The 27,200-nt window shown below is 41.2% G+C and overlaps 1 protein-coding gene across 2 annotated transcripts; it reads right to left on the reverse strand.

Annotated features, from left to right (window-relative positions):
* Nucleotides 1-179: 179 nt before the first annotated feature.
* ranbp2 (RAN binding protein 2) lies at nt 180-27,180 on the reverse strand. Of its 2 annotated transcripts, XM_044215925.1 has the most exons (30): nt 26,942-27,180; nt 25,541-25,608; nt 25,327-25,438; nt 22,469-22,621; nt 21,993-22,223; nt 21,703-21,845; nt 21,096-21,291; nt 20,402-20,542; nt 19,942-20,101; nt 19,625-19,806; nt 18,329-18,525; nt 17,709-17,832; nt 16,985-17,146; nt 16,334-16,471; nt 15,934-16,065; nt 15,529-15,753; nt 15,305-15,388; nt 14,598-14,739; nt 14,372-14,466; nt 9,837-14,274; nt 9,252-9,329; nt 7,703-7,879; nt 7,343-7,429; nt 5,389-5,564; nt 4,704-4,968; nt 3,727-3,819; nt 3,450-3,604; nt 3,066-3,339; nt 2,378-2,733; nt 180-1,342 (listed from the first exon to the last, which is right to left on the reverse strand). In XM_044215925.1, the coding sequence occupies exons 1-30, from the start codon at nt 27,011-27,013 to the stop codon at nt 1,037-1,039; spliced, it is 9,162 nt and encodes a 3,053-aa protein (XP_044071860.1). In that variant the 5' UTR covers nt 27,014-27,180; the 3' UTR covers nt 180-1,036. The 2 variants fall into 2 exon arrangements, with proteins under 2 accessions (XP_044071860.1, XP_044071862.1); XM_044215927.1 differs by lacking the exon at nt 9,252-9,329 and having other exon boundaries at nt 26,942-27,179.
* Nucleotides 27,181-27,200: the final 20 nt, after the last annotated feature.

The following is a 27,200-nucleotide window of genomic DNA, read 5'->3' on the forward strand; positions in this document are numbered from 1 at the left end:
TAAATAATAAAACATAAGAGGTTACAAGTAGACATTTAGAGTGTAAAATCAACATCAACGGTGACCATGCATGTTTGGTGAGAACGCAGCCTGTGTGTAGATGTTTCTATAACAGTCTGAAGTACTGAGCAAGGACCAGCATGAAACATTTAAAAGAAAACCTTTCAAACAACCATCCATTACTTGAAAAGAAACTTTATTTCTCCTTTATCAGCATTATTTTGGTACAAGCACCATTTCAACTCTGTGATAATCTCAAACTATAATGGATTTGTAACTTTGGAAAATCCAAACCAGATAACGCCATCATCTAGCCACCGTCCGTCCATATGGCAACACAGTGAGATGACTCAAGTTTATGTGGGCAAGTATGAAGTCCAATTATCTGCACATTGTGAAATCCACATACACAAAGAAAAATCACTGGGGGAGACCAACAGTAAAAAGTACACAGTGGCAGCATTTAGAGAGAAGGCAGGGACTTGGTAACAAACCAACAGGTGCGTTCCAATAACAACCTCACCTTTCAATTATAGTTAAGACTATACGGGAAAATATACCCAAGTGGAGTTTATGAAGAGGACCAACATATTGAAACTGAGCACATGCAAGACAAAAGAACAAAAAAAGACATTAAAAATGTAGTTCATGTACAATTATACACACAGGAGGAGAATTTATTGACAGGTAATAATAAAGACGCAAGTGCAACAGAGCAAAAGTATACATTTGCCTCCTCCCTTCCTGCCATGTTCCCCATTCATGACTACGTTATACAATAGCAAAAATCATTTCTAATTCCAGGCTACTGGAGCCAAGTTTCTATGATGAATCTTGATCAGTAGTCCTGTGATCAGTGTTTAAATTCTTAGACGCCTAATGACTATGGATTCAGTTTTAGCAGGAGGGTATGCACTGCACAGGGAACACATCATTACCCACAGTCTTTTTTTTTTTTTTTTTTTTTTTTTTAAATGTTTACCTCAACTTTATAGCCTAAACCAAGCTGTAAATCTTTATCTTAACATTTAGAAAGCTACAGCTGTCCACAGTCTGTGATGACAAGCTTCTTTGTGGGCGTGCCTCCCTTTGTGCCCAGCTCTCCCATCTGTTGCACCACATCCATGCCGTCCCGAACGAAGCCGAAAGCCACGTGTTTGAAGTCCAGGTGTTCGGCTTTCTTCAGGGTGATGAAGAACTGCGAGTTGTTGGTGTCGCGCCCACGATTGGCCATTGACAGAATGCCCGGGCCCGTGTGCCGAACATCAAAGTTCTCATCTTCAAACTTGCTGCCGTAGATGGACTTGCCTCCTGTGCCATCGCTGTTGGTGATGTCACCAGCCTAAAAACCAATGGGGAACTTGTTAGTAATGTTACATGGAGAATTATAAATATAATATTGTACTTTCTAAATTTAAAGCATGTGGATCTGCAATATTTACATCAATATATCATAAGGTATATCTAGCTGTAGCACTGCTGTCTCAACATTGATGAATGGAAACATGAGTCGAGAAACCCGCACTTCGGACCTCATGCTGTCAATCATAACAGACTGTTCTTCTTCCCTGCTGCATTATTGTACACTGACGAGAAATCAGGATAGTAGTGAGTGATCGAGATTTTGTAGAAAGGAGGGCAGAGCAGAGTGATGTTTCTTCATCCTCGTTTTGATGATCTCAGCTCCGTCGCTGAATAGAGCTGTCACTTTTTATTAAAAAAAAAAATTCTATTGACTATTGTTCTCTTTACTAACGCAAAATGAAGAATCTAGTAAGCCGTCCTGAACAAATTATCATGACACCAAACAATGTGAGGAAGCATTTTGGATTCAACAGCACAGATGGAAAAAAATCATGGATAAAAGTACTGTTGTTTGCTGACTTTACATTAATTTGCTGCGTCTCCACTTTTACAATGTATTTTTGGATAGGCTGCGTGGATTCCGTTTAAATTTATTTCAACAAATTAAATGTTACGAATTTGTTTAAACTTTATTTCTGAAAAAGTGACAGCCCTAGTGCTGAATAAGCGCTTGTGCGGCCAACTAAACTACCCTTGAACCAGAGCAGACTTACCAGTGTGATCACACTTTGACTATCAGTGCTGTCAAGCACCATGTAGCAGCGACGACCCACAGCATGTTCGGATTTTATTACTGAACAATGATTAGGACACACACTTTTGATCTCTTTTACTGTGTGTAAATCCAAAGTTTTCACACCACAGATGAGATGATGATGATGATGATGATGATGATGATTTTAGATGCCAGTACATGACATGTAATATTCGAAGCATTGGCCCATACTGGCGAATCACATTCGTCTCAAATACAGCTCTACTGAAACTGAAATATCTGCAGGAACCTCCTCACCTGACACATGAAAGATGGTATGACCCTGTGGAAGATGGAGTCCCGAAGCCCGAAGCCTTTCTCGCCAGTACAGAGAGCCCTGAAGTTCTCCGCTGTCTTGGGGACAATATGGGAGAAAAGCTCTATGGTGATAGTGCCCAGTGGTTGGCCATCGGCTGCCACTTTGAGGAACACCTGTGGGTTAGTGTCTCTGGAGTGCTCTTGAACTCTGGACATCTGCGGTGAGGAGAGACATGAGGCATCGCCATCAGTTTGGCCTATGCGGCTCTGACACTCGCAGAAGGTCTTCTTGAAGGATTCGGCTATCTCGGGGGTTTTGAATTTGGCGGCCAGCTGCTCAACTACGCCCTCGCCGTCTGGAATAACAGAGGAAAAGACAAGAGACCGTCAGCAAGAGGACGGCTGAAAAGCATCAATAAAAATATTAGCACAAAGTAATCTATTTTGGCAATATTGGCTAATGGCTGCCTTCAAAAACCCTTCTGTTGAATCCATAACTATGCAAAACGCGCTTTTTGTAATATTAATGAGAAAGAACAACTGGCGCTCTGAACATGGGAACCACAGAAAGTACAGCTGTGTGGTCACTACTAGATGCTTCTACAATAGCTAGCTAATTAACATCAGACTGAAACTGACAGACAAATGCAGCGCAGAAACTGACTTCACCACAACACTATATGTGTACCTGAGTAGTCGGTGGCAGTCCAGATCAGCGCGTTGGCTGAGGCGTTCATGGGTTTGAGTTCCATCACCTGTGTGATGGTGTGGTTGGCACAAACCCTCAGCACCTGCTCTCTTCTCATCAGGATTCGGTAGAAATGTTTGGTTGGGTGGAAAAGGATCTTGAGGTCACCGATGCCACGCTCCTTCCACTGGCTGAGGTCCCGGTCCCATCGGTACAGCTTGGCACGCTCCTTAAACAGGATTTCCTCATCCTCCTCTCCAGACTTTGTCTCCACCTGAGAGACACACAATTGTGCAAGGATGAGGTGTGTTCTTATAGCTCATTCACTGAACGTCAATTTAACATCTAATTACCAAAATATATGATCTAAGCATTTGAAGTTACCTCTGGTAGTGACACTATCGGCTCAAAGTGAATGTCCACATTATTAGAAGCATCCTCTTCATCACTGCCCTCCTCATCGCCATTATTTTTTGGTGCTGAGGTCACTGCGGACCCAAATACTGTCGCTCCAGCGTTTGCCCATGAGAAGTTGGAGTCTTCATAAAAGAGAAAACATATGTAGTGAAATATAATTTTGCTGTGGTGATGCATTGGTAATGGATATGACAGTCAGTTGTCAAAAAGACCATCTTAAGAAAATGTCAACATTGAAGCCAACCTCCTTTTGTTCCAAATGCGAATCCGTCTGTGTTTTGGGCCAAGTCAGCAAAAGAGAAGCCTCCGAATGAGTTGAAGCCAAAGCTGGAGGAGTCTGTGGTGGGAGGAACAAAGTTATCATTCTAACAAAGTGAAAGCAGTTTTTTATTCCTCTCATTTTTGTCTGCAGGATTCCAGCGCACAGCATGTTGGACAGCACATAAACACTGTATAAAGTCATCAGCTCTGCAATAAAACTTGAGGCTGATGATGATATTTAGTGGTGAAAGAAGTATTCTGATCTTTTACTTAAGTAAAAAGACAGTAATAACAATGTAAAAATTCTTAATCCATCCAATAATCCATTAAAAGCATTCAAAATCTTACTTAAGTAAATGTACAGAAGTATTATCAGCAAAATGTATTGAAACTCTGAAAATCTAACAAGGGAGACATTTCACATAATATACAACCAAGTATACTGTCAAACTGATGAATGTCATAGCTTCTTCAACTTAGGAGGAGCTAAGAATTAGTCTGAGTACTTTCAAGAAAGCGAGGTAAATTCTTTGCAATAGTTACCTCTCCCAAATTCATATACTGTGGGAAAGGCTGAATTATTAGCATCACTGCATTATGCAGGTCTAAGTGGTTCTACAGCTACATACAATTTGGAGTTTTGACAATATGAACAACAGTATGTGTCCATCTTCTTCCCAAACTCCTGTGCTACAAATTATTTCCATATTATTCCAGCATTCAGCATTGTAACATTCAGACAAACCTACTGACGTGAGCAGATGAACTGATCAGACACCAGTAAATCAGTGATTACAGGTACGTAACCAAAAGAGGCAAAAATATCAGTAATTACTGAGGATGGTTGTTGAGATTTGTTTAGTAAGCTGGCAGGAACATTTTGACTTAGAGGGCTGTTATTAACACACCAATGACAACAGGTAGGTCAATGGTCTAACATCTGGAAGAAGTGGTCTATACCTTGACTAGTTGTTGTAGCAGTGGATGCTGCAGCCCCAGTGTTGGACTCCAGCTCTGGGCCCTTCTTAGTTGACAGATCAATGGGAGAGCTGCTGCTAGGAGCTTCACTCTGAGTCTCTTTAGGCTGGTCTGAGGTCTGCTCATCCAGTGTAGATGTGCTGCCCGCAGCTTCTGTGCTGCTGCTGGATGACGGGTCTAACGTCAGCTCTTCTGGGGCTACAGCAGGGCTGCTGGAGGCCTTTTCAGCTGGGTTTAACTGGGCATCCTGAAACAATTTAGGAATTAAACTACAATAATACTGATTCTACATTAACAAAAAAAGAAAAACTGCAACTGCTTAAACTAACTAACAAAGTTAAACCAAATACACTGCTTTAGTTAACTAAAATGAATGACATTGTTTCCTGTTTATTAGCCATGGTATGATGTATGATAATGCACTCTGAGGCATCCCAACATCAGGAATACATTGAGATGAGATGATCTGCTTGCATTACTAAACGTATGACCTGACCATCACATTGATGGAGTCATTCGTTGAGTTTTTGAATCAAGACGTGGCATCACATGCGTGAATACTGTGTAATCTACTGTATTTAGATACTGTCTGCTTGCATGCTTACTTGATTTGAATTGTTGTCTGTATTGTAAATTCAGTTTCCTTTCTAAGTGTTGTGTCGGTTACCAGGTCTTGCTGTGCCTTGCGGACTTCTGTCTCAAAGTCTTCAGGTTTGTCGTGGTCCGGGTCGCTGTCTGTGGTGCTCAGGCCACAGAAGAAGGTGGGTGGAAGCTGGAGGCTTTTGGCCTTCTCCTCCTCCTCTGGCGTCGGCTTCTTCTCCCACACCACCTGGCAGTCTGTCTCTGCAGTACACACAAGTTTAGGGTTAGCGAATGACTGGCAGGTGAGGTGAGCATTACTTTTGATCAAGTCCACATACTTTTCGCCATGTACAGTATATTAAGGGTTCCCACTCTTTTCTAGAGATAATTTTTCAGGACATTTTAAGTGATGATCTAGCTGGTATGACAGACAGGGATCGCACCATTCACTAATGTGTTCCTCTCTGATTTAAAAGATGTGCAGTCTAGTCTAGCTAGAGGACAAGTGTTAAAAACACATTTCACTATACGGGTATAACCTTTAGATGTTTTAATGTCACTACTTTTACTACTCTCTCCTCTTACTTTCTTGCCTTGTTTTAATGCTCTGTTTAAAATAAATATATATATTTTAAATTCTGTCATATTTGATTTAGTTTCTTTTGGAAAGCCCTTTGTGCTCTATGCTTGGCAAGTGCTATGTAAATAAAATGTATCATTATTAATTTATAACCTGAATCCCTTTTTTCTTATGAATTATATTAACCGTTGCTGCCTGAACACCAATAACACAAATAGTAACCTACACTGAACTTTACATCCCTAAATGTACGATTCAGTTAGTCAAGTTTGTTAGGATTATTAACTGCCATTGACTCTTATCAGTTTATCACACCATACTTTAGCCCCTTTACTAATAATATAAGGTAGAGTCTTTAACAAAGCTAGTCACACCCGCTGTGAGCTACCGCTACAAAAGTAAAACATTTCATGTCATGTTATGGACCATTTTACCTTGACAATGCTAGCAAAGTAAAAAAAAAGTACCATTGACTCACATACAGTTGTGCTCCCATTCATTGTTTTGACTCCGGCTTCCCATTCATTATTATCCAATGCTCTCAACAATGCCCAACACATATTTGAAACCACTGCTCCTAGCCAGAGTTGACTCACAAACCTTAAACCTTTGTATGAAGGTATTATTAGAGCAAAACAACTGAAACAGTGGAATCCTTACTTGTAGAAAATAGTCACATATGTGTATCAGTAAATTTGAAGTCACAGAGAAAAATACGTTAGGAGTTGCAAACTGGTAGAATTTTTTTCTCTCTTCCACAAACACAACACAACAGTTACACCTTCTCTCTCTAATTCTTCATTGCAGGTGCACAAATCCTATGCTACGATCCTAATGCCAGTTGCTGCCGGTGCAAAACACATTTCACACGCCCGTATCAAAAAATGTGATACACTGTTCAGAGATCACAGAACTCTTTTGGCCAATCAAAGGAGCTTGTATGTGAGTGTGAGTATCAGAGTGTGTGAGTCAAGTATAGAGTTCAGTGTTCACACTTCACAAGAGCTAGCTCAAAGTTCAGTTCACACAGATTAAAATGAACTAGTTCACAATTTTGAATTTTGAACTAAATTCACAGTACCAAAAAATGAAGTAGTTCACGTCCATTTCTTCGTTTGTTTTTTGGGGAGCTCTGATATATAGCCTAGTAGTTCATTGTAAGCCAAAGGAAAAATAGGAGGATGTTGAAATAATTTTCCAGGACAACACAAGATTTTCCAGGACATTTGACCTTTTCTCTCATTTTCCATGTGTTTTCCATTACGGGAAAATTAGTCAACTGTTTTCCAGGTTATCCAGGACGTGTGGGAACCCTGATATTTCACACGTGGAAGAGATAATTTATCTATCACCCTACAAATGTCTGTGAAATGAATCAAACAAACATGGTACCTGACAAATGACAAAAGTCAGGGCAAGTAAATTGATTAAATAGTGTGTGTGACAGGATATGACATACCATCACCACATGCTGCAGCATTTTTCTCAGGAGGATCAAGGTAGAGTTTTCCATTCAAGGCTTTTACTGCTGACTCATAGTCCTCATCTGAAAATTCAAAACAAATTCAACACATCTTTCCCTTAAATGTTATGTGGAACGCACATACAATAATCATGCAGGCAGCAAGCAACGTGCGCTTCAGTAAAACAGCACTAATAAAAGCACTGCAGAGCTTTTTCACCTCTCTAAGGGGATGTGTATGGTTAGATTTTGGTTTCATGAAATGATCTCATGGTAAATTAATGAGTCATTCTCGTTAGCATGTTCACTTTAACAAAACACACTTTCATACTCTTCTTTCTTATCTTTTGGTCTCACCATCAGATTGGTCGTCGCTGGTGTAGCCTGGTTCGTTCTGGTAGCAGAAGAAGGTGAGAGGCAGTAGGAGTTTCCTGGCTAACGCCGCCTGTTCAGCAGTGGGTTCCCTGACATACACAACCTCGACCTCCGAGTCCTCTTCCAACCCTGCACTGCCTCCCTCTGCCAGGGGTGAGCCTATGACAGACAGATACGATACAAGTAGAACAATACATAGTCAGGCTGGGAAGGAACTGCTTAGAAGAGAAGCAGAAATTAAGCTGCTTTATAACCACAGGTGTTAGTTCCACACACAAAAAGTCATGCACAGCAAAAATGAATAGCATGCATTTCTTTTACAAATGTGTGAGAAAACTTGTATAAAAAGAACACTTCTGTATGCACGTCTCTGTGTGACTCCACCACTTACTGTTGGACACATGGTATTGTAGTATTAAATAGCACAAATACCTGAGCTGTAACTCTAATTAGCCTTTGCTGAGGTGCACATCACCGGCAGAAGCCAGATTAGACAGGGAATTGCATTTCATACTGTTGCTACACATCCTGCACTAAAAACGGCACGTGTGACGTTTGCACAGTGGATTCCTCTCTGGAGGGAACACTCTCTGTGGAATCTTCTCAGCTCACCTTTCAAAAGACATTAACTTTTACTGATGCGTCTCCTGTTGCTATACAAAACTCTAGTTTGAACTGCCTGTTGATTAATGAAATGCTGGTCATTAATCATTACCAAATTTAACTACAGTTATTATACTACCACATTCCAATTTTAGCATCCTTACACTGGGAAATGTAGCATTTTACATGTATACATAGCAAAACCTTTAAGCCCCTATGAAGTGAAGCACAGTATGAGATTTTCTGATTGTCCTTCAATCTAGATTCAAGACTCAGATGAGAGAAAGTCCAACTAAACATAACTGGACATTTGCTCTATGGTAGGCGGGAGAAATGCTGTATAGACAAAATTAACAGTTAGCATTTGTACTAGAACATAAATAAAACTATTTAAGAGCTCAAACTAATAATTTTTAGAATAAAGTTAACTCCATAATCATTTAGACATGGGAGCTGTGAACCACAATATCAAAATGATAAAATTTCATCATAACATACTTGAAAAGATCGCTCAGACATAATAAAAGGGCGCTGAGGAACTCTGATCTAAACATAATACAGATTTAAGTTTAGTCACAGTTTTAAACTTATTTTTATGAATTGCCTTTTATTAAATTATTCAACTGCATTAAACCCTATTTCCACTGTGACCCCGATGAATTAGCAGATATACTTGCTCCTGTGTGAGACACTTAAATCTTGTGACATACTGAGTATTATTATAATTACTAAAATTCTTTGTACAATAAAAAAAATAAATAAATAAATAAATAAATAAATAAAACTGCACCTCCACACACTGGACATGCAACACATTAGCTACAATGTTTTTTTCCACTCCGTGCATCCAGGTTATTTCTGTCTAGTAGTAAGGGCCAGCAAGGTGACAACTGAGAAGTGTTAACACACACTGCAGTGATTAGAGTACCTGGGGGTTCAAATTGGGTGGTTGATGTGCTGGTCCAAAAAGCCATTGGGTTATCTTTGAAAAGCCTAAAATCCAGCCCTAAAGGATGATGGGTTGTTGGGCGGAGAGAAACTAATTGTGAGGCTGGTATCATAATAATAAAACAAGGCTAAAAGTGTTAAAATGAAAATGTGAAATACTATGAGTGTGTGTTGAATGAATTGTGTTCAAGCTCTGAGGGTTTGCAACACATGTTCAGAGTGTTCACTAAAACCTCCTGTAGATAATTTACTGTTTTACTAAAATGTCTGTAGTACAGAATCTTGATATAATGAAACAACATAATGAAACAATGTATATAAAGTGGCTACATGGGGAGAATACAATTTCTGTCTTAGAAAATTTTGAGAAGGGTCTTGGCTGGGTCAACCAAGAAGATGGAGCAATGAGATGCAGATGAAACAAGACAATGGAGTCAAACTCAAATGAACTAAAACTGTTGTGATACTCATTCAAAAACAGAAAATCAGACAAATATTGTAAATATATTGAGATATATATATATATATATATATATATTATAATTTTTATTTTTATTTTTTTTACCTTTCTCTGGGATTTTGAATGCAGGTGCTGCAGGCAAAGCCTTGGCAGGACATCCAGAATCTTTGGCTTTCAAAGAGCCAAAAAACTTCTGAAGGCTATCAGTGCCAAAGACAAACTTAGGGGGTGACACCACTGTCTTTGAGGGGTTGACTGGACTTGGAGACCCAGCTGCACATGGCTTATCGTCAGTGGAAAGCTCTGTACGTTCCTTTGTGGTCTCTTCCAGAACAGCGATGGCTGCCTTCCCACATACAGTTGTAGCAGTCTCTGCAGATGCTGTGGTTCCACTGTCTTGAGGTGTGGCAACCCTGAATGTCACTGGAGTCATGAGTTCCTCTTTTTGTTGTGCAACCTTGGCCTCTTCAAAGACCTGTTTGAATGTGTTTGCAGTGTCCTGCAGCTTGAATCTCACAGCCAACTGCTCAATATTACCCTCTCCTACTTCAGCAAAGTCCAAGGCACTCCAGACCCAGGCCTTCTCTGCACCTTTCATAGGTTCCAGCTTCATGGCTACTGTGATCCAGTGGTTGGCACAGATCTTAAGTACCTGGTCTCTCCTCATTATCAACCTCACTCGTTTGGTGTCGTAATTTTGCAAGATCTTAAGGTCTCCAATACCCCTCTCCTTCCATTGACCCAGTTCCTTATCGTAGCGATACAGTTTAGCCCTGTGACTGAAGACCACCTGTTCATTTTCCTCTCCTGTAGAAATCTCCACCAGATCAGGCAAGGGGACCACAGGTTCAAAGTACTGGCCATCCCTCTCCTCATCCTGGGTTACATCCTGCTCATCATCAGTACCCACTGAGGCTCTGCTCTGGTTAAGCTTAGCAGGAGACTTTGAGGGGCTGATGCCAGGTTGGAAGCTGAAGTTGAACCCACCAGTAGATTCTCCGAAGCGGAATAGGTTCTTTCTCAGGGGGCTGCTGGCGATGGGAGAGGCATAGACCGATGAGTCAGCAGTATCATCTAAAGCCTCTTCTCTTAGGTCATAGTTATCCCACTCCAAGGTGGGGCCAGTGGTTTCGCCATGAGGCTTGATTACAAGGCTTGAAACATTGCTGGATGTTGTAACGTCTCCCCGGCTGTCGTCATCTTTGATCTTGGTTTTCTCATCTGTCAAAAAGGATTTCAGGTCTTTCAAACCAGACTTCATTTCCTCTGCTTTCTGAATGAGGCGTGCTGTTCTGCCTGAGTCAACAAGCTTGTGGGGGGTTTGTAGAGGGATGTCCAAGAGAAGTCTCTGACACTCTTCAAACTTCTCCTTAAACTCCTCAGCAAGCTCTGGGCTTTTGAACTTAGCAGCCAACTGTTCAAGTTTAGCATCTCCGTCAGAGAAGTCATTGGCCATCCAAATCCATGCTTTGTCTGACCCTGCCAGGGGCTTAAGATTCATGGTGGTGGTGATCCAGTGGTTGGCGCACACCTTCAGAACTTGCTCTCTTCTCATCAGCACCCTTAGCCTGCCATTAGAGCTGTTTTTCAGGAATTTAAGGATTCCTACACCACGCTCTTTCCACTGACTGGTGTTGGAGTCAAATCTGAACAGTTTGACACGCTGAGAATAAAGAACCTGTTCATCCTCCTCCCCTGTCACAAGGTCCACTTTGTCAGGCATCTGGACCACTGGTTCAAACTGGATATCATCATTTTCCTCTGTTTTATACATGTCGTCCTCCTCCAGATCATTTGAGGCATCTGTCTTGGTGGGGGTTGCCTTTAATGATGAGAACACCTGCTCACCGGCCCCAGAGAAACCTTTGAAACTGGGGTCATCCTGGCCAAACTGAAAGTCTCCTCCAGTGGACTTTGCCAGGTCTGAAAAACTGAACGTATTTGTTTTTCCAGCAATTAATGGATTTTGATCTTGCTCTGTTAGGCCCACTGAGGGTGTAGATACATTTTCTTTCTCCTTGTGTTTGTCAGCTATGCTTTTCAGAAAGCTTGAGGCTGATCCTGATGGAGGCGTTGGATCCCCAGTTGAGGGAGTTTCTTTTGAAGGGTCCTGAATGCCAAATTTGAAGCCACCAGCTGGAATGGGCATTGAGAAAGAGAAGCCTGAAGAACCTGTGGTACTAGATCCAGGCTGAGGAGCTTCAATCTTGAAAGAAGCAGCTGAGTTTGTATCTTTGTTTTGACCAAACTGAAAAGTGCTGCCAGTTTCAAAAGGAATTGTAAATCCAGTTCCAGCAGGCTGGCTTGATGAACTCTTGGTTCCAAAGGTAAAGCTGAATGTGGAGGCAGAGGGAGCAGTGCTGGTTGTGCTTTTAGCATTGGGATTTGGTGTCTTACAGGCCATACACTTATTGGCAGAGGCATCGTTTCTCACCAGACAAGTGTCACAATCCCATTCCCCATCCTTCTTAGCAAACATGGCTTCTAAAGAGGAAGTGTCATGTGGAGCATGGCAGGAAACACATTCAGCGGCTGATGCATCATTTCTGACCAGGCAGGCATTGCAGTCCCACTGCCCATCATTTTTTGCTAAATCAGCCCCAAATCCTGACACTGCTGGCAGATCTGATGCTACTGGAGCCCCCTGTGTTAATTTAGCAGCAGGGTTGGGGGTTTTACAGGCAACACATTTGTCAACAGAGGCTTCATTTCTTACTTCGCATACATCACAGTCCCACTGCCCAGGTTTCTTGCTAAACTGGGCACCAAACCCAGAGCCAACAGCAGATATAGAGGGTTGTGCTGCAGGTGCAACTGGTACTGTTTGTGCTGTTGCAGTTGTTTTAGGTGAGGCTTTAAGAGCTTTACAAGAAACACAACTGTCTGCAGAGGCTTCATTTCTTACTTCACATACATCACAGTCCCACTGCCCTGGCTTCTTGCCAAACTGTGCCCCAAAGCCAGAACCAAACGAGCCGGTTACTGTGTCTGCAGGTTTTGAGGTGCTAGTGCCAAATGTAAATGAGGAGGGTATAGAAGCTCCAAAAGCACCAAATCCAGTAAATGTAGAGCCAGAAGTACTGGGTTTTGAGGAATCAGTGCCAAATTTGAAAGTGAAGGGACTGGCTTTGGTTTCACCAGCAGACTGAATGTCTGGCTTGAATGAAGAATTGGGATTGGCACTTTGACAAGCGACACACCGCATTTCTGTGGGTTTATTTCTTACACAGCACACAGTACAATCCCACTCCCCTTCTTTAAGAGCAAACTGGGCTGCCAGTGATTCAGAATCTTTTAAGCTTTCCGCTTTCTTCTCTTGCTGATCGTGCTTTTCTGCTGATTTGAGCACAATTTTCTGGGCTTCCTCAAACTTAGCTTTGAAAAGTGATGCTTCATCTACTGTTTTGAAGCGGATGGCCAGCTGTTCGGGCTTAGGCTCTTCATCTGCATAATCAATAGCATTCCAGACCCAGGATTTGTCAGAGCCAGCATTGGGTTTCAGTAGCATATCGGCATTGATGTAGTGGTTTGCACAGATCTTAAGGACCTGTTCCCTTCTCATTAAGAGGCGGACCTTCCCTTTAGTGTTGTGTTTTAGGATTTTAACATTGCCAATGCCCCGCTCCTTCCACTCTTTTGTCTCTGTGTCAAATCGATACAGCTTTGCCCTGTTGCAAAACATTTCCTCCTCCTCCTCCTCACCTGTTTTCACATCTACTTTATCAGGAAGGGGTACAATAGGTTCAAAGTGAGGACCATCCTCATCCTCCTCAACATGAGTGCTGTCATTGTCACTCTCTGCTGCTCTCTCCTCTTCTGCTGCAGACTGGACAACTCCAAACACTGGCTTGGTAACATCCCCAAATTTAAATGGCTGTTCCACCTTGCCAAACAGACTTCCAGTGCCTGTGCTTTGGGCAGAATCAGCAAAGGAGAAGCCAGTAACATTTTTATTGCCAAAGGTGAAGATGCCTGTTTGGCTGGGGGGCTGCTCCTGGGCTGGAGGCTTCTCTGGGACAGTATCCGTTTTATTGGGGATGTCTGACGTAAGAAGACCAAGCAGACTTTCACTGTGCTTAGCCTGGGAAGCTGAGAAAGTGAAATCTCCATCGTTGGATTTAAAGTTGGAGTTGAATTTAAAAGCAGCTGAAGGTGTTGACTGGGCAACTGCTCCAAAACTAGGCATTTTGGGGAGTTCAGCAGGTGCCTGCTGGCTGAAGGAGAGCTTCCCAAAGTCCATAGGCTTCCCCTCGATGCTCTTTGGTGGCTGAACAGGGACTACAGCTGGCTTGGTGAAGTAGCCAGGTTCAGGCAGGGGAGGGTTAGTGGTTTGTTGGGTTACACTCTGGCCATAATATTCTTCACTATATGGGGAAAGAAGGCTCGTGGCTGGTGATTCAAACCGAAGAGGGGCACCAAAGACCTGTTCTTGAGGGGGGTAAATGCAGGCTGGGGCTGTCTGCAATGGAGGTGTATGAGTGGGTTGCTGGTAGGCATACATATGCTGTTGAGGTGGCATACGGTTCATACCATACATCGGACCCTGTGTAAAGAGGAAAAAAAATAAATAAGTAAATAAAAAATCAATATACTCTGAATATGTTTATTACTGTGAACTAGTGTTAAACAGTGATACTTACCTTGGTGGGGGTTACATTTGCTGCTGTGCGAAGGAGATACTGAGAGTTATAACCTGGAGACTGGTTGTAATACCCAGAGGGGCCCGTGGTGGCAACTGAAAAAAAGAAGAAGATAGAAATAAGTAAAGATTTTGTTAATTCTATATACTATTTCTGTCCAATACTTGTAGACAATGAAATAGAACAATAAATTTAGATATGCTTTGGTTCTATGCAGTTTGCTGACCTGTTAGGGGGGCCCCATGGTAGGACTGCACTGGGGTAAAAGGCTCCTGTAGGCCCTCGGCCCCGTAGCTCTCCCCATACATCTTGTGATGAGGTGAGCCTGCAGTCCCTGAAGAGTTGTGTCTCAGATCATGGACCTCATTCTGCAAAACAAGGAGCTTAATTAATGAGAAGTGACTAAATTTGACACATCTATACAGAAAATTTAACTTACATTAAAAATATTATATGTAGGATAACGACATCATATAACGAGTCATTCTCATGTTAATCATTGTACACTGTCAAATAGTTGCCGGGATTTTTATTTACATCAACAGCAGGGAGAACCAGGCCTTTATTTGAAACAGGCTATTATTAGAGACAGGCCTTTAATTAGTATTTCCCCTGCTTTCTAAATACATTTCAAATGTAGGTAAATCTGATCTGCTCTCATTTCATTTACTGCTGAAAACTCAAACACTTCCTCCATATTTACCTTTTGGTATGATAAATTCAGCGTACCCATCTATTTCAATCAGTACAATAACATAGCCATACCATACTCACCACTCTACTGCTTTGAGTTTCTCTTTTAAAACATTAACACTGTTTTCACTCACTAATTTATTCCTTCTAAGTGGAACCAGTGTGAAATTGTGTGGACTAAAAAAACAAACAAACAAACAAAAAAAAAAAACAACAATTTTTTTGATCTCTTATCCTGACCTTGAGGGCTTCAACTTGCTGACACAGCATCTGGAGGAGACTTTTCTGGTCCTCCACCCAATGAGGTGGTGTCTTAGGAGAAATCTGGGACAGGGGAAAGAAATGATGAAAACTCACTAATTTGTGTTGTAAATTGATACCTGTGATAAACCTAAGGAAACACTTAATATATAAATGACATAAAGAGACGGTCTTCTAAATGACAACCAAAAACCTGAACCTACCAGGTGTCTTTTGGAAGGAGAGACAATGCTTTTGTTAGGAGAGGGAGTAGAAAACTTTATGTGTGATATGGTGGCAGAGGTTTCTGTGGGATGAGCAGGGCTGGAGTGGGCTGGTCCTCTTTGACCCTCCTCTTCCTCCTCTTCATCCATGGCCTCTCCACTGTCCCCCAGCTGCTGGTTCACATCATTCAGGAGGTCCACTACTTCCTCCATGGAAATAGGTAGCTGGGACACAAGTGTATTAAATGGTTACACAGCTGCAGGGTTGTTCACATTTACAAGTAAAAGCATAAAGATAAACTGTGTCCACTATGCCAACTCGTTCTTTAAATAATGTGTCACTAGTTTTGCTTTTGATATATTTGAAGGTTCAGCTTGCTTTGAGCTAAAATAAATGGGACTTGCCTTCTCAATGTCATCTGCATTAGCATTGTAGATCTTTGACAGGTAGGTCCTGAACTTTCTCAGAAAAGTGATGCACCTGTCTTGAGTCTCCTCAACCCCGTTGCTGGCTTCCTCTGATAGCCGCTGGTAGATCTGCCAGGGAAACAAAGCACATCATAGAAAACTATGCAAATGCATATACAAGTGTCAGAAGCACTAGCATCCATATTAGGGATTAGATATCGGCTGGATATCCATTAATGATGAATGAATGGGAGTAAAACTGGTTCTTGAATCTGTAAACAAAAATCATTTTTGGTGCACATCTAACAGAACCCATGATTAAAAATAGACAACCACTGTTTTAACTCAGATGATGAAAGAGGAACTTATTCCAGTTGTGCAGAAGCCTATGACTTACCTGTGCCAAATGCCAGATGGATGACATGTTATTGATGGTTTCCAAGGTAGCGATAGCCTCCTCTGTCTTGCCTTCAATGTCAAGGAGAGCTGCATATGCTATCTTGGCTTCCTCTTCATAACCCTTAACAGAAGAAATCTGAACAGGAATACAATTTGTAAGCCAAGATAATTCAACTTGGATCTGTCATTTGGCAAATTAAAACAGTAGTATCATTGGTGCATATTATATTTGCTGCGGTTGCCCCAGTTGGAATCAAACCCCGAACCCTAAGATCTACCATACTCTACCATTTGACCTACAAAACCAATTACTGATTAAAATTTGTCAAAAACCTGTAAACCTGTGACCCGTGTAACAACTATTTATTAGGTTCTTGAATAAAATCAAACATCATACTTATAAATTAATTAGAAACTAATAAAAGCAATACACCACAAATGCCGTAAGACAAAGCACATAAAACATAACATAAAAATTGCTTATAAGAGGCAAGTTCAAAGAGGATGGTTATTTGCAAGTAGAACCAAAAGCCTCAACACTGCAATACACTGCCTCAGGATTTGAGAGTGGACACAAGGAGTGTCCACCCATCATTACATACATTCAAAATTTCATGATAAAAAAAGAAACCATGACAACAGTATTGACCTGAATATCTTTGGAAGGAAAGTGTATGAAGAGGGGGTCAAGGGGTTCTGGTATACTGCGTCTGTTCTTGATCTTTTCCAACAGTGGAAGTGCAACTTTCCAGTAGTGGACACTGCGGCCAATGTACTCCTTCTGGTCGTAGTACGAGTGCACTCCATCACCCTGGGTTATTAAACACACAAAGATAGCTCAACACTGAAGACAGAAGGTAAGCCTGCCACATTAACTTAATGCAGGGAAGATAACATTAATAAGGTAAAACAAACAGTTCATGCACTTTTGACAGAAGTAGTTTCTTCAGTTGTTACAAATTTTACCTGAAAACAAATGGACACATAGTCAGAGAACCAGCACGTTTGGCTGTTTGGATATCTTAATCACATTTAACAGTTGTAGAGTAAGTGACAGAAAGGAGCAGATGGAAAGGCATGTGTGTCTGTGCAGGATCTGGCAAGGTGCTGAGTTATCTAAGTAACTGGCCCTGCTGCATGTCTGTGTGTGCACGGCTGCCACCCACAACTGATCTGGAGCCCTTTCTAGCTGACCATCTTAGTAATGTTTAAAATGAAGGAAGTTGATCATATTGATGTTCATGCATCACATACACCTGTCCATCTCTACACCTTGTCTTGCTTTGCTTTATGCTGTGACAGTGCTACAGTATGATGCTTTTGTCCTGTTGCACATTACCAAATAATCTAGGATTATTATGCATTGTGTGTACCGTCTGGCTGAGACACTGAGCCCAATGGATGGCCAGTGCTGGTTGGAGCCCATGTTTCTCTCCAGCCCTCAGAGTGCTCAGTCCATGTTGCACAATCATCCGCAGTTTGGCTGACATGCCAGGACTACAAGGAAACATACAACAAAAACATTGAATACTAGGACACATAAAATATTTACACTAACATAAGCAAGTTCTCTGTTTTGGCCTGTTTCGTGTCACTTATTGGAATGAAGTAAGACAGGAGAGTCTTTTTGAGAAAATGTTGAGGCAAAAATATGTGTATCCATCAATAACTTTAATTAGGGTCTATGAGAGACATGATAGCCTGATAGCAGATAGCCATAATGACATTTTTAAATGAAGAAGTTAATATTTAGTGCTTAAATATATTAATGTTAAACCAAATGATCCATTAATTACAACTTACTGGCACCCTCACTATGTTATAGTTTGCAATACACTCTAATGCCATCCTGTGTGCTGTCTCAATAGCTAAATATCTAGGAGCAAGTTAAAGCTAGAAGGTGTTAAAAACTAACTGGTTGATATAATCATTTTAACAGCTTATATTTTGGCAAATATATTGTATGTTTTGTTTTAACCCTAGTTTTACTCACGCTGCTCGTTTGTGAATGAGGCTGTAGATAGCTTCCCACCACTCCCTCTGTCTGTCAGTGGTCAAGAGGCGAAGGAGGGGAAGCGGGAGGCAGCGAGGCTCATAAAGCTGCTGTTGCTGCTGGTTCATTCCATTGCTGATCTTGGCCGTCTCCTGGAGCTGACAGTGGCTACTAAACACCACTCCATATAAAAACACCTGGATGGAGTAAACCAGACAAGAGACAGAGAGTCTTACAGTTTGGAAGAAATGCTAAATTTCTGAACCAATACAAGAACTGAGAAGCAAAAGTGCCATTTATCAAGTAAAAGTATTACTATGTAATGTAATTCAGACATGTAGTGTTGGCCTAATAAATACAATTTCAGGGGAATGTTTAACCATCACATTTATTTATACATTTTAAATAGTTATACATAAACATTTGTAAGTAAAGTCTCAATACACTGTACACAAAACAGCATACAACACTTTCTAACTAACCTATCCTTACTATACACCACTACAGACACAGCCTTGTGGCACTATCTTCGTGGGGACCTGTCATTGACATAATGCATTCCCTAGCCCCTTACCATCACAACCAAATGCCTAACCCTAACCTTTACCTAATTCTACCCCTAACCCTAAAACCCAAGTCTTTACCCTCAAACAGCCATTTAAACTTGTGGGGTCCTGACAGCTTTGTCGGGAACCCCACAAGTATAGTGGGCTCCCAGTTTTTGGATTCTAAATATATCTACAAGCAGCAGGTCCAGGGACCAAGCAAAAGGGCATCAATCATACAGGTACATTACAGATTCTTTCCATAAAAGAAGTTTGGTCATTACCAAAAAAGCACTGTTTGATCTTTATATAGACATTTTGCTCAGCTGCAGACGTACTGTATTAAAACTACTCTTGCTGAAAATTCTATGCTCACCTGTTGCTTTAAACATGTAATCCTGGGACAACAAATCTAATGCTCTATTGTGATTTTTTGAAAGCTCTAATGTACTTACTAAAAATAGGATTAATGAAACAGACATTATCACAAGTTCTGTCTACCAAATCTTTGTTTCTTAAGCAACTGTTTATTGTATATTATACATTGTTGTGTATTTTAATGCCACAAATAAAATTTCCTGTTAGTTCACACCTTTAAATGCATCATTAAATCTTCTTTCATACATTTTATAACACTCTCGGGATGTGCTGAGCATCGGAGATTAGTGAAAAACCATCTGTAAACTTCTCCTGCAAAGCTTCATCTTGTATGATGTGGTCCCACCAAACCAGCCCACATGATTACACCTACCTCCAGGTCCAGCAGGCAGATGGACTCTGGTGCATTGGTGTCCAGTTTGGAGGTTTCCAGAGTGAGCCTGGGAAAGAGCTGCTGTAGCCAGTCCCGCAGGGCCGGTCTTTGGGCCATAAGGGTCCACTGTAGCCCCAACCAGCTTATGTGTTGCAAGTCACCACTATGCAGCAGGATGGAGCCTAAAGAGGAGGCACCAACGTTATTACAATGTAGGAGTATTATTTAGGAATATGTGGTATTTGCTATGTACTAAGGACTGTAACAAAAAGATCTTCAGGCTATTTTAGTACTCAGGCAGATTAGTGGTTTCATACCAGCATCCCATTTGGCCAGCTGAGAGAGCTCTGGAGCCATGGTGTTAATGGAACGAATGTCATCATTGGCAATAAAAGAAGAACCGGTGGAGGCCTGTGGTCCAAACAGGAGTTCAAATAGAGAGTCCTGACCGCTACGGTTCCCAAACGCCTCCACCACCTACACACAGAAAACATAAAATTATTACATCTGTTACTAAACATATAAATTAAACATCAGTTTATCAGTGTTGTCTGATATCATTTAGAAATTAGTAATGTTAGTGTTAGACTGTAAAGAGAAAGCAATAGTGCATCTGTCATGGTTGTAGCGTAAAATCTCAAGTCATATTTTACACATTAAAATTACAAAATTAAATTAATTCAATCAATTTATTACAATGCCCTTCAGTGACATAAGGTACTTTTCATTCCAGACATATAACCTTTAACTAAACTGAACCAGAACACATGGACAGACCTCTCTGATCAAGGTGGATGAATCAGTGCTCAGATTTAGCAACATGTGGCCGGACTGACTCTGTCGGTCGTTGGCCAGCAGCTCCAGAAGCTGTGGGGCTGACTGGTCTCTTTTGGTCACTTTAGCCTTTGGTCTGGGGACCTGGTGGAAGGACAAACAAGCCAAACTGTATTCAAACGCTGTCTGTTTTCCAAAGTTCCTGGCTGTGGCTCCCGAATTAAGTCTGTAAATGGAAACTCTGAGAAAAGTAAAGAACAAAGACTGCATAACATGTCCGGTAAGGCAGCTGCCAAGAATTTAAAAAAGTGGAAAGATCTATTTTTTATTAACTTTTTATTAAATTTTAGTTTACATTGCCAAAGCAAGTGTGAAATAAAAAAAGTTTTTTTTTTTTTTAACATAAACAGAAGATTTGTGATTTTGCTGTTTGTAGCGACACAAAGGGTGAAGGACTTTAAGACAAGAAACAGCTTAGATTTCCTCTATCATCTTTTAAATATATGGTTACATTTATATAAAAGCAAAGTAAATCAATAAAAAGAAAATAACCTACAAAATAATCACATTTGTAACATTTTTCTATTTTACCATCTAGAGAATAGTATTAACTTAAAGATTCAGGTATTTGGGGTTTACTCTGGTAATAGGCTAGCCTCATTCCTCTCAGGCAATCGGCTGGTTGGTGCGTCAGTACCTGGTATGCCAGCAGGTAGCATAGTGCAACCAGGTCAATGATGGCCCTCCAGGTCTGTTGGCGATCCTGAGCCAGCTTCAACAGGAGTGTGGCAGCATGCAGGTAGAGGTGACCTCTCATCTCCACAAACACCTCACAAAGATCATCTGTGTGGCGGCCAGCAACGCTGCTCAGCGTCTGCATAGCTTGGTCAAAACTATGCGCGCGCGCGCGCACACACACACACACACACACACACAGTTCCTGCAGTTGTAAAGATGCTTTAATGGGATGATTGGAAACAAATGGTCGCCTGGAAGGTTGGAAAAACCTTAAGGCACCTCTGTGATCAAGATGTAAACCAAAGGCTCACCCTGCAACCAAATTCAAAACACAGAGTGGAACCTGCCGTTTGACTCAGACATGAAAGACATGAATGTTGTATGTCTTCTGTACCAGGATGCTAGGATGTATAAAAACAATATAAATACATAAAACAGCTGAGGTTTGGAGGAAATTACTTTCAAAAATGAGAATAAAGTGGACTTTAGGATTAGATCTGATTTCATGGATACAGCTTGTCTATAGAATATGTATACAAACACCCCAGGACCTCAACATGACCTACCCACTGAGGGCATCGAGGCTGGGCTGCATGCTGCTCTCAGACAGTGTGATTCTCAGCAGGTTGCAGTGGGCCAATAGCAACTCTCTCTGGATACGCCGACACATCTTCTCATTACTAGAGACGCTGGGCTGAGCTAGATACTCCTGCAACAAAGGTCATCCATTTTTTAGTAGAATTTTGAAGTTGAACAGGTTAGATTTAAAAATATGAAATACAACAGAACACCACAGAAGTTTTCAAAAATGCATGCTTGTCCAACTGTCAAATATACTGTACACTTCCATGCTGACCTGCAGTGTGTGCAACACCACTGTGTACCAGTCCAGACTGTGGCTCAGCATGCCCCTTTTCTCAGCAGCCAGGCAATGCTTAACGGCTTCATCCAGCCGCCCGTCCTGACAGAACAGCTGAATCAGCTTCACGTTCACGTGAGCGTCAGCTGGCCTTGCTGCAAGCTCGGCCTGGAGGAGGTCAAACAACCGGTTCCAACCTGGCTGACCCTGACGACTCAACAAACGCTCCTGCACAGATAAACCAAGGAGGGTCAGTGTGGCATCCCTTCCTCCTTTAATTAATACGCACCTCCTTCATGAAAACTTAGAAAATTAAATTTTAAAACAACGATGGCAGAGCGACTTAGTAGGCTGTGATCTATGCATCTGTTGGTTAAATACAAGTTAAGAGTGGCATTAGATGATTTCAACGGTTTACTGATGCAGTGCATAATGAAGGTCTTACTGGAGATTCAGAAGAAAAGGAGCCTCACCTTCAGATTGAAGACTGCAGGGTTTCCTGGGAGCAGCTTGGCAGCTTTCTCCACCCAAAACTCTGCTCTGCTGTCACATTCCTCCTTGCTGACCAGTAACTCAGCCACCTTCAGCACCAGGTCCCTCTGGGCTGGGTTCAAGTCCACTGACCGCTACATCCATACAAAGAGGTGCAGACATACTAGTGTCAGTTTTTACGAAAGCCTGCACACATGTGATCTATCCAAAGGGCAAGACTCTTCCAAAAACAACATCCAAAACATGAAAGAAGTGGGAAAGCAAAACCAGTACAATGGCTCCTTTATTTATACCACAGTGAAGTCACATGTGGGAGAGGTTACACATGATGAATCGAGAGTCTTGGGTTGAGAGGGTTGCGTAAAGACTGTAAGACCGGACAAGAAAATACATTTGAAAAACTCAACAGCAATGTCTCTTTCCAGAAATCATGACCTGGTTATTCAAGATAATCCATAGACCTTGTTGTGAGCAGTTTCATGTAGGAATTACCAGTAGAAAAAAAAAAAAAGAAGTTCCTACTAGGCTTGGGCCGACTGTCGAATTTAATTGAGAATTGACAATGGATAGAATCAACCGGCAATGCCCATCTAGCTGCAATGCTCGACAATTATTTTATTTGGGTTTTTTTGGGCCAGAAAAACAATGTCATGGTGAATTCTAAGGTCTGTGTACATGTACATACATAAATAATCCATTATTCTTTTCTTGCGTGCTGTATTTTATTTTAATTAATTCCTACCATGCATTTACAATTGAATGCGTCTTTTACCTAGCAGCGCTACAGCTGCACAATTTACCGGGGTCAGGCAGAACAGATCATGCTAAGAGAGAGCTCAGAAGTACAGTAAAGATGTCACCTTGTTGTAGGCTGATAAACAACCACATATGTGCGTAGCGAGTGTGTGGTTGAGTACAAGTGAGAGAGAGCGAGTGAGAGAGCGAGCAAGCGGCAGAAAAGTGACGGTGAATGGAGCAGAGCAGAGGAAAAGGTTAGCAGTAAGTTGTCAATATGGCTGTAAACGTACAGTGTAGGTTCCAGTGTGTCAGTTAATACATTCTGCAGCTTCAAGACCAAGAAAAAAAAGTCTCATCTGTTGTTTCACAACTGCTGGAAAAGTGAAGGGGGTTAGCCCCGAAGCCCTGGTAACAACCCGCCTACATTTTAACATTTAAAGAATGCTGTCTGCAGTATAAACCCAAAAGAGATCAAGCCCCCCCAAATCGTAAATTGCCAACGGCTAGGGGGCTTGATGGGTCGCTGCAGCTGTGCACACGATGATGCAAGCCTAGTTCCTGGCCCTTTGCTGCATGTCATGTCCTCTCTCTCCCACCTTTCCTGTCTCTCTCTACAGCTGTCACTGTCCAATAAAAGCAAACTGCCCCCCCCAAAAAAAAACAAAAAACAAACACACCAAAACAATCTAGATGGATAAATAGCACTACAGGTATGAGGAATAATATGTATTTTTGATTTTGGGGTGAACTGTCCCTTTAAAAAGGACAATACTGAGTTTTGTTTTAGTCCATCAACTAGAAAACAACTTAATTACAGTAAACATTACTTCTGACAATTTTTAAAAGCATGCATACAGTAGCCCAGTGGTTCTCAAACTCTTTCTGTCTAGCTGAAAAAGGTTCATGCCCCCCACCCCAGCAAAAGTGGTTTTCATTTTAATAAACAAAAGATTCAGGTTAGCAAAATAGCCTTTCTAGCATCAGAGCTTTTTTGTTTGTTTGTTTATGTCACTACATAAATCATATTCATGCAACTTCAGGTCTGCTCAACATCCACGCCCCCCTGCCGGCAATGGCCTGCCCCCCATCTGGGAACTATGGCAGTAGCCTATATTAAGTCAGTTATATTATTATAACATGGTAATGCAGGTATGAATGGGACTGTCAAAAATGGTCAGTGCTGGAAAATGGTCAGTAGGAACAGAAAACATACACAACTTGTAGAGTTTTTAAATTTGCATTTGTTAATAAATAAATTCAACTACATTCAGAACAATGTGTGTAATTACCCCTCCCTACACGGGTATTAATACCAGCCCAAAATACCTGTTGGTTTGTAATAATTAAGGTTAGTTACAAACAGACACCTTCTATTGTAAAATTGATCTTTTCATATTATCACATTGCTGTAATTGAATTTCTTCAGCTCTGCGCACCTTCTATGGGGTGTAATGGCTGAAACGTTTTCTGGCTGACCAGATGGACAGGGACCCATTTATGTTGACACGCAACCCTAACTGAGAGTCTGTACACTCAAAGAAAAAAAGAAACCGAAAGCTTAGAAATGAGGATGTTAGGAGAGTCAAATGCTGGCAGCCAAATGAGTTGTAATGTAAGCTGCAGGTTAGATTTCTATCCAAACTGTAGGGTTGGCTGCCTTGACGTTAAGTCATTTATTGTACGGCTAATAGGATGGGGAATGAGTTGTCTATTACGAACCGCGTGCTATAATTTTGCATTGGATAAAATCCCATCCAGAACGAGTGTAGTTAATGAGGAGCATCATTAACTATGAGGCTCATTAAATACACCCATTCAGATTAATCCCCATTTTTAATTAATACCATCTGAATTGGTGTAACTTTATGAATCAATTTAACATTTCATGACAATTTTTTATTATTCATTATTCTAAAGTTTATTGTTTGCACTTTGTTTAATTTTAAATCCAATGTCCTGTGAAACAGAAAAGAAATAAATATTACATTGCACTGTATATCAGGGTTAATAAATGTAGAGTCGATTCAAGTGTAGGGAAACTGGGGAAACACTTGAATGCTTTGTTTTGCACTTTTCCCCCCCAGTGACATGTTCTTCCTACCTTGTAACATCCTACTGCCTTGTTGATGTCTCCCTCTCTCTCGTAAAGCTGTCCAAGGAATTTGTGTGCTTTTGGATCCCTCTCCTGGACTTTGAGATACTCTGATACATGTCTATTAAGAGAATCAAAAATGCAAGATTACGCTCAATATAATGGAGACCTCCTGATAAGCAATACCACATTTGGTCAACAACAGGGAAGCTTGTGTGCTAACCTTTTTGCAAGTTCATATTCCTTCGCTTCAAAGTACAGTTTAGCGAATAAAAACCCTTTGACTGGCTTCTGTGGAAAGAAAACATTCAAGATTAACATCAGTAAACCCACAATATTTTGAGCAATTTTAATCATATTTATCTTGCTTGTTATGTTAGCTAGCAAGCACAAGGATAATGTCATTAAGAGTTAAAAGTTAATTTACAAGCTATCTTATTTGGAGTTATTATCCCAGATACAAATAACCCCTCAGTCCTGATATGGTAAAAGTGAACAGCATATCAGCCAACATGGTTACAGGATTATCTCCACTTATGATTCACTGCTTGCCTTTCTTGCCCACCAGGCCGGAGCTAGTGTAGCCGACTTGTGCTTTCTGAGATTTAACATCGGTACTTGTTCATTTAGATTCTGTGGTGCCAGTTACCTTTGCACATTAAGATAATAAGCAAGCACCCCAGTTTTAAAAATGACCCAATCATTGCATATGGTAATCTTTGAAGCATGAGCATATCATAATTCTAATGTAATAATTAATTTTTTTTCGATGTTTAACTTTGAGTGATTGCACTGATGACTATATGCTGTAAATTGTGGTGGTATGATGTCGCCCAGTCACCTGGATTTCTGCATCTTCACTATCTTTATATCAAGGACCACAATAGAAATACTGTGAGTTTTGGACTTGATTTTGTCATTCTTGACATTTTTGTAGTTAGTGTGATTTAAAGCAGTATTTTCATGAATGTCAAATCAACTGAACTACATATTTATGAGGTTATTGTTGCCCTTCTTCTTATCAGTACCACGCTAAGCGATTCAGAAAACGTTTAGTGCAACATTAAGGTTAAGTTAGCCATGTACCAGTCCAGTAACGTTAACTTCTGGTTACAGACAATTTAGTCAATTTAGTAAGCAATTAAGCTAAATGGCAGAAGATTTCTGAATAAGGTTTGGCGTGCAGCTACTATATATGAGCTAACGGCACGTATTCCGGTTAAAGGAGGGTCTAAAGCCATGTTGTTCCAGATGTATAAAACTAGTACTAGCTTTACAAGTAGAAGAAGCAGCGGTGTGAGTGATGGCTAACTAGCACGGCTAATTGGCTAGCGCTGCTGTAACAGTCCCATGCCGCGCAATTTCTGAGTAAAAGGGAGGACACGACGAGGCGTCATCTGCCGGCTAGCTAGCGTTTGCGCTGCTAGCCAGGGAGGTTACGCAGTACACACAATTCAATTTAACAGATTAAACGTCAGCTTAATTAAAACTACAACGAGTGCTCATTTGACCCTGGTGTTCAGGTTGTCTCCTCATACCGGCTGGCAGACACATGCTGGTGTGACACGATGGCAGCAGCAGCATGCTAACGTTAGCGGCCGGTTCAACTTAACTGTTAACTTACCTCTTTGAGTGAGGGAGAGGAACTCTGTACTGAGGCAACGTAGCGGTCCACTTCAGCCTTACTCCGCCGCATGGCTTCCAAAAACAAATACTTCTAAAAACGACTGACTATGCTGCATTTAATACCAGGAATTCACAAAATATAAAAACTGACATCGGTTCGACTGTCACTCCGCAACGTTAACTCCCATGATGTTATTGCGCAGTCTCATTACAGTCAAATGGCAGAGAGTCACGTGGGTTGTGAGCGGTCTTGAATC

This window comes from Siniperca chuatsi, linkage group LG12, assembly GCF_020085105.1.
Source record: "Siniperca chuatsi isolate FFG_IHB_CAS linkage group LG12, ASM2008510v1, whole genome shotgun sequence".
NCBI classification, from domain to species: domain Eukaryota; kingdom Metazoa; phylum Chordata; class Actinopteri; order Centrarchiformes; family Sinipercidae; genus Siniperca; species Siniperca chuatsi.